At 32.5% G+C, this 8022-nt stretch overlaps 1 protein-coding gene and 2 long non-coding RNA genes across 6 annotated transcripts in view; 2 read left to right on the plus strand and 1 right to left on the minus strand.

Moving 5' to 3' along the window:
• Positions 1–1496, minus strand: part of LOC110658603 (mitochondrial import inner membrane translocase subunit PAM16 like 2) — a 6167-nt gene extending 4671 nt beyond the window's left edge. For 2 of the 4 annotated variants that reach the window (XM_058144002.1, XM_058143997.1), the window contains exon 1: positions 255–438. In XM_058144002.1, the coding sequence (XP_057999985.1) occupies positions 255–257 (3 nt within the window). In that variant the 5' untranslated portion in view covers positions 258–438. Of the gene's footprint in view, positions 1–254; positions 439–1338 lie in introns of those variants that run through there. The other 2 variants (XM_058143998.1, XM_058144005.1) reach the window with 2 other exon arrangements.
• A 2034-nt stretch (positions 1497–3530) lies between these two features.
• LOC110658604 (uncharacterized) lies at positions 3531–4120 on the plus strand. The gene is made up of 2 exons (XR_002495607.2): positions 3531–3713; positions 3910–4120. It is a non-coding gene; the product is annotated as an uncharacterized LOC110658604 (long non-coding RNA).
• A 603-nt stretch (positions 4121–4723) lies between these two features.
• LOC110658605 (uncharacterized) lies at positions 4724–7545 on the plus strand. Its single transcript, XR_002495608.2, has 2 exons — positions 4724–7145; positions 7317–7545. It is a non-coding gene; the product is annotated as an uncharacterized LOC110658605 (long non-coding RNA).
• Positions 7546–8022: the final 477 nt, after the last annotated feature.

The following is an 8022-nucleotide window of genomic DNA, read 5'->3' on the forward strand; positions in this document are numbered from 1 at the left end:
AAGAACTACTAGGTACATCCAACTAAAGTTGAACCCCCCAAATTGAAGGAGGTAGTTTTGCATGGTTATTCTTAGCTAGAAAATTCACAAGGGAAATGCATCAAAAGAAAGTGGGAAAAAAAAATTGTTATGATCTCTGCAAATATCCCAGAGATAAAAATATATGAAAGTGATAAATGCATCCAAATCTCTCACATGAAACTTTAATAACAACAATAAATAAAAATAAACGACGAAGCTAGAGAGAGGCATACCATAGCTGAAGAGAATAGAATGGAATAGAATCTGATATATCTCAGCCTCTTTTATTCTTGAACAGAAGGATATTAACAGGACCACTAGAATATTGATTGGTGGATACGATGATTTTGACAGGAAAAGAGGGTTGAGAAGACCTCTAGCGCTTTTTAGAGAGGTTGAAGAAGAAAAAAAGGATCTGTTTCTGCAGTGGTCAAGGACAACCAATGTTATTAAAAGCAGACTGAAGATCAAACAGGTTCATTGACCTGTTACTAGTTCAACCAGTCAGATCAATTACATGAAATCATTCTTCTCTTTAACTTATCCTTACTCAATCTGTACTGATTATCATTTTTGTTCTCTTTGAGATTATTTCAAATATAATCATGGAAATTAAATTTGCTACCAAATCACTGGTTATCATATTTTTCAATAACAACAAACTCACCCATTTTTAATTATACTCCCACCACCTCCCCTACCACACCCCCCCACCACCCCCCCCCCCAAAAAAAAAAAAAAAAAAAAAAAAACCAAAAAATAAATAAATAAATAACAGTATCTCTTAGAAAAGGGTTTATTGACTTCAATTGATTGTAAAACACAAAACCCAGAAAAGTCCAAGGGGACCAAAAAAGTATGCAAGAGGATCACTATATTTTTATTATGATTGTTACCAGAAAATTGGGGGATCTTTACCATATATCACGAATCATAAGTGACTATACTAACAGGAGAAGAAGATTATATATAAGAAGACAGAAAAATGAATTCCACCTAAACAGATTAATTAGTCCTTGTAAATGCTAAACAATTCAAATCTTTATCAGAGCAGTAACCATGAGAATTAAAGCAAAATTCCCATATAAAATCGCTAGGAAGAACAAGCCCGAATTGGTAATACGTTCTCTTCAAGGAAATCAAATTAAGCAAGAACAAAATAATTATTGCCATAGCTAACAAAACATTACAGAATAAAATAGCTCAAAAAAAGTTCCTGAAATCATAAGCTCCAGTAATGTGAAAGGAATTAAACAATCAAATATAGAGAACATGAAAGGGGTTTAACAGAAACCACAAAAAAAATAGCATGGGTACCATATATATGACGGCGGAGCTACAACGTCCAGCCGTTGCCGGAGCTTGAGGATGCCGGATTCGGTGAGATTGTAAATCAGTAAGAACCAAAGGTAGAGAGCCTGAAAAAAGAAAGCAAATAGCAAATCACGACCCATTTTATTTAGGGCTCTTCTCAATTTAGGTTGAACGGAAATTAAATTAAATAAATACTAAAATTTTATATAATATAATAAATTTTTTATTGGAAAATTACAACAAAAAAAAAAGTTAAAATTAATAAAAAATTTAAAATTTTAATGAAAAATAAATTCATATTATATTCAAGAAACATAAAGATATATTTATAAAAGAATTCAAGTAATTTTATTTGTTAGAGTTTATTTGGTCTTAATTTAGGCATAGTATTAGGAAGGAACGATAATGAGATTGATTAAAGAAAAAAATACATTGTTAAATTTGGTAATAATAAATTGTTTCTACTTTCAAGTAGTAAAAAAATTATAATAATTTATTATTGTTTAAAATTTTTTTATTTTAATTAGTTAAATTGATTGGATATTTAAATATAAATTCTAATTTATTAAGAATTTCTTTATTAATGATTTTGCTAGAAGATTGCTGCGTCAGATTGTTGGGCATATAGTGAACCATCAATGCCTAAATTCTTGCTATTCTAATTTCTAATAATTCCCCAGCACATTTCTATTCTAATTTCCAATGATTCCTAATGATTCACCAGCAAATTTTTTTTCCCTATTTTTTCTGCTTCTTCTTTTCTCACTTGAGGAGGCCAGCCTTTGTGTGGTTGCCATTCAGTGGCCTCCGGCCCCATCTAGGCATGGGGAACCTCCTCCCCTATCTAGGACGTGGGTTGTGAAATCTCCATCTTCCGGATGGGGTTTTATTTATAAATAAGATTATGAATGGAGTTTTTGGGTGGTAGACCAATGCTGATCGGTGAGGATGTCATGTTAGTCTAATCTGTTGGTTTGTGTTACTTTGGTTGGATTTTTTAGATGCAGGTGATTACTCCATATGTGTTATGTTTTAGCTTTAGGAGGGGAAAATATTTTTGTAGATGATCTCAATACAAGGGTCCTTAGCCGGCTTCGGCTTCATGGTTGACTCTCAAGGCTGTTATTACCGTTTCGAGGTTTCAAACTCTGCCTCATCACCCTCCATAGCTTGTTAACCTTGCCTACAATGGTGATCTGGGTTATATGGTCTTATTGGCTCTGGTGCTTCATGTCTCTTTTCTGTTGGGTTGCTTAATCTTGTCGTTTGTGTGTTTGTCGACTGGGTAGTGGCTCTGGTAGGACTTCCTCAGGCATCGTCCCATTTTCTCATCCTGGATTAGGAAGAGCTTCGCCCCTATGCTCCGCTTGATTTTTGTTTATTCCCTAAATGGCGCTGCAACATTGAGTTTGTAGTTTTGCCCATTTTCATTTGGGCTACCAAATAGATTAGTCTTTAGTTATTTAATGGGGCTTGGACTCTTATCCATTAGGTTAGCTTAATTTATGAATGATAGAAAAATTAAGCATCCATGATCTATGACAAACTGAGAATATAAACACCTATTATAGTCACTAATAACCCACTTGTGCTTGATTAATTAAATATTTAATTTTGGCTAAAAGTTAATTTTCACCTTTGTATTTATTAGAAATGTTTAATTTAATTTATTTTTAATTTTTTATTTAAATTAACTTAAAATTTTTAATTTAAATTTAATTTAATTTTAAAATTAATTTGATTTATTAATTTAGATAAAAAAATTTTAAAATTTAATTTCTTAATTTAGTCTCAAAATAAATTTTTACACTTTTTTAAATAAAAAGAACGTCCCAACAAGTACACATGTGAAATCCCGCATTAAATCATTTAATTTTCTTTATGGAATATTTTAGCATTTTACTGTCTGCAAGTCTGTATCACAGTTTGAATTGATGGTGTAGCTTTAGATCTGGACCAAATCCTTTAATTTGCAGCCTAAATAAATTTGGATTTTGGATTTGGATTTTTGTAAAATCCAAGATTTATAAAAGAGGGCCAAATATTGCAGAAATTGTATTATAAAACTGTAATTTTATATAAGTATATTATATAAAATAATAAGTTAATAAAAATTTAATATATATTAATTTTTAAAATATATATATATATATAAATTTAGTTATTAAATTTTTTAAAAATAAAAATTACTTAATAATTACTTGATAATTTCTCAATGTCAGATTCCCCCTGATACCCACTTCTTTTCATAAAAAAATTTTCCTTCCATTATTCACTCGACACACCTCATTTTCCTTCGATTCTTCCCTCAAGCCGTTTATCCCCTCAACTCGGCACTCGTTGGAGTCTCTTCTCGGCTCTCCTTCGTCTCAGCTAAGGTATTAGTCTCAACTCTTCAATGGTTGATTTCTATTGAGTACTGTTTGTTTTTGCTCTGTTGCGTACTGTTTGTTTTTGCTCTGTTGCGTACTGTTTGTTTTTATTGAGATGTTGTATACTAGATTTTTGTTAGCTCATTTTTGCCTGAAATTTCCTTGATCTGTTTTCTATCGTTGCTGCTCTGTTTTGTTTCAGTTTCTATTCATGTGCTTATTTAATGCGTGATTGGCTGGTGAAAATTAAGAGAATAATTTTGTTCATGTAATGGGTTTGAAACAGATTGCTTTGTGCAGTGTGCACTATTGATTAGAAATGTAATGCTTGTTTTTCTTTGTGTTCTTCAGAATTGATTAAAATCCATGTGTAATCCTTAATTTTGTTCTTCTGTGGATCAAGATTTTGAAAAGCCAAGTCCAATTGAGGTTTTTGCTGTGTTGATTTGCTTGAATTTTCTATTCCCAGTAACCAATTGATTTGGAATAGAGATATTGATTACAAATGAAAGTTACAAGTTCAGTAGTAAATTTACAAATTATGAGCATTGCTGGTGCAAACTGTCGAGTACTTTGTTCTCCCAGCTGCAATATGAATGCTACTGAGTGGAGAATCAAAATTTAACTTGTGAAATTTTTTAGGCTCTTGGTCTTTTGAGTTTTATATGGTTATTTCTTGTTGCTTTTGTTTAAAAAGAAAATAGAAAAAAGCTTAGGTGAGGGAGGTTTCAGGTATACCATCAATCCCCTCAGGATTACAGAGGTGCTTATAGATCGCTTACCAAGAGGGGTCCGGTTGAAATATTCGACTCTCAACCTAATGGGAGAGTGTGGGAGAGTTTGATTGAATATTACTGGTTAACCAACTCTTGTTGACCCTGCTGGTCATTCTTTAGGGTCTGTTTGGATGAGGGTGAGGGAGGGGTCAATAAAGGTAAGGAGGGATAATTAATTATTAAATCTTGTTTGGTAAGAGGTGAGTTAATGGAGGGTAAGGGTAAGTAAGGGTGGGTAAAGCTTACCCTTACTTACCCCTCAAATCTCAATTTTTTTTTCACCCCATATTCGGGTGTAAGGAGGAGTAAGAAGGGAGAGAGTATAATTATGAATATTTCTATTTCTGCACCCCTTAGTTTTACCTTTCCTTCACCTCTTCTCAAATATAAAGAATATACATTACCTCTCCATACATTTCCATTAATTCACTCCTTCCCCAACATGAGATTTTTTTTATTGTAACTCTCCTTACCTTCCCCTTCCTTACTTTTTCTTATCCTTCCATTATTTACCATTCCCTCCCCTCATCCAAACAGACCCTTAGTGCCACTCATCCTAGCACACTTTTTTTTTTTTCTGTTTTATCTGCTTCTTCATTTCTCACTTGAGGAGGCCAGTCTCTGTGTGATTGCCATTCAGTAGCATCTACCTCCATCTAGACAAGGGGAACCTCCTCCCTTATCTAGGACGTGGGTTGTGCCCTTCCCTCTTCTAGATGGGGTTTTATTTATAAATACGATTATGAATGGAGTTTTTTGGTGCTAGACCAGTGCTGATTGTTGAGGACATCATGTTGGTCAAATCTGTTGGTTTGTGTTAGATTTCTTACATGCAGATGATTACTCCATATGTGTTATGTTTTAGCTTTAGGAGGGGAAAATGTTTTTTTAGATGATGGCATCTCAAGGGTCCTTAGTCGGCTTCGGCTTCATGGTTGACTCTCAAGGCTGTTATTGCCGTTTCGAGGTTTCAAGCCCTGCCTTGTCACTCTCTACAGGTTGTTAACCTTGCCTACAATGGTGATCTGGGTTATATGGTCTTATTGGCTCTGGTGTTTCATGTCTCTTTTCTGTTGGGTTGCCTAATCTTGCCATTTGTGGGTTTGTCGACTGGGTAGTGGCTCTGGTAGGACTTCCTCAGGCATCGTCCCATTTTCTCGTCCTAGAAGAGCTTCGCCCCTATGCTTCACTTGATCTCTGTTTATTCCCTGAATGGCGCTGCAACATTGAGTTTGTAGTTTTGTCCATTTTCATTTGGGCTACCGTATAGATTAGTTTTTAGTTATTTAATGGGGCTTGGGCTCTTATCTATTAGGTTAGCTTGGGCTAGTTTTCATTGTATTGTTACTTTATAACCATTTTTTTTATCAATGAAACTCGATCTTTTGATAAGACAAAATTTAATAATTAAAAAAAAAGATGGCACTTAAATTTTTAAAAGATAGAGAAAACAAATTACAATGTGAAACATGTACTATATTATTGGAATTAGAAAAATATTATGAATTAATTTTGAAGAATTAATTTTCAAATTAAACAGTTTTTAAGTTCTAGCAGTTGATTGATTAAAGGAGCGGAAAAAAGAAGATCTAATCTGATTCATGTATGCTCAAGTTCATTGTTAATCTAGATTGATATTGATAAGAAATTTATGAATGATAGAAAAATTAAGGATCCATGATCTATAACAAATTGAGAATATAAACACCTAGTATAGTCACTAATAACCCACTTGTGTTTGATTAATTAAATATTTAATTTTGGCTAAAAGTTAAATTTCACCTATGTAATTATTAGAAATATTCAATTTAATTTATTTTCAATTTTTTTATCTAAATTAATTAAAAATCTTAATTTAAGTTTAATTTAATTCAAAAATTAACTTGATTTATTAACTTAGACAAAAACATTAAAAAATTTATTTTCTTAATTTAGTTTAAAAATAAATTTTTACACTATTTTAAATAAAAAGAATGTCCCAATAAGTGAAATTGCGCATTAAATCATTTAATTTTCTTTATGTAATATTTTAGCATTTTACTGTCTGCAAGGCTGTATCACTGTTTGAATTGATGGTGTAGCCCTCTAAATTTAGATTTGGGCCAAATCCTTTAATTTGCAGTCTAAATAAATTTGGATTTTGGATTTGGATTTTAGTAAAATCCAAGATTTATAAAAGAGGGCCGAAAATTGCAGAAATTGTATTATAAAACTGTAATTTTATATAGGCATATTATATGAAATGATAAGTTAGAAATAAAAAAAAAAATACATATATAAATTTTGTTATTAAATGTTTAAAAATAAAAATTACTTGAAAAATATTTGATAATTATAATTTTATAGGATTCACATGCGTATGTATATTTATTTTTTATTAGTCTGTTATTTTATATAGGGCAAGAAATCGCTACTATATAATTATAATTACTTCAAAATTGTGTCGTAGATAAGACTGAATTTAGTCAAGAATTTCCCCGATGGCGCATCCTCCTAATACTCACCTCTTTTCATGAAAAATTTTCCTTCCATTATTCACTCGACACGCCTCATTTTCCTTCGATTCTTCCCTCAAGCCGTTTATCCCCTCAACCCGCTGCCTTGGTTTTTCAACTCGACACTCGTTGCAGTCTCTTCTCGGCTTTCCTTCGTCTCAGCTTAGGTATTAGTCTCAACTCTTCAATGGTTGATTTCTATTGAGTATTGTTTGTTTTTGCTCTGTTGGGTACTGTTTGTTTTTATAGAGATATTGTACACTAAATTTTTGTTAGCTCATTTCTGCCTGAAATTTCCTAAATGTGTTTTCTATCGTTGCTGCTCTGTTTTGTTTCAGTTTCTATTCTTGTGCTAATTGGCTGGTGAAAATTAAGGGAATAATTTTGCTCATGTAATGGGTTTGAAGCAGATTGCTTTGTGCCCAGTGTGCACTATTGATAAGAAATGTAACGCTTGTATTTCTTTGTATTCTTCAGAATTGATTAAAATCCTTGTGTAATCCTTAATTTTGTTCTTCTGTGGATCAAGATTTTCAAAAGCCAAGTCCAATTGAGGTGTTTGCTGTATTGATTTCCTTGAATTTTCTATTCCCAGTTACAAATTTATTTGGAATAGAGATATTGATTACAAATGAAAGTTGCAAGTTTAGTGGTAAATTTACAAATTATAAGCATTGCTGGTGCAAGCTGTCCGGTACTTTGTTCCCCCAGCTGCAATATGATGCTACTGAGTGGAGAATCAAAATTTAACTTGTGAAATTTTTTAGGCTCCTGGTCTTTTGAGTTTTACATGGTTATTTCTTGTTGCTTTTGTTTAAAAAGAAAATAGAAAAAAGCTTAGGTGAGGGAGGTTTCAGGCATACCATGAATCCCCTCAGGATTACAGCGGTGCTTATAGATCGCTTACCAAGAGAGGTTCAGTTGAAACATTCGAACCCTCAACCTAATGGGAGAGTTTGATTGAATACTACTGGTTCACCAACTCTCGTTGACCCTGCAGGTCATTCTTTAGTGCCACTCGTCCTTGCTGTCTTCTTTTGTTCA

This window comes from Hevea brasiliensis, chromosome 1 (genome assembly GCF_030052815.1).
Source record: "Hevea brasiliensis isolate MT/VB/25A 57/8 chromosome 1, ASM3005281v1, whole genome shotgun sequence".
Classification (NCBI taxonomy): Eukaryota; Viridiplantae; Streptophyta; class Magnoliopsida; order Malpighiales; family Euphorbiaceae; genus Hevea; species Hevea brasiliensis.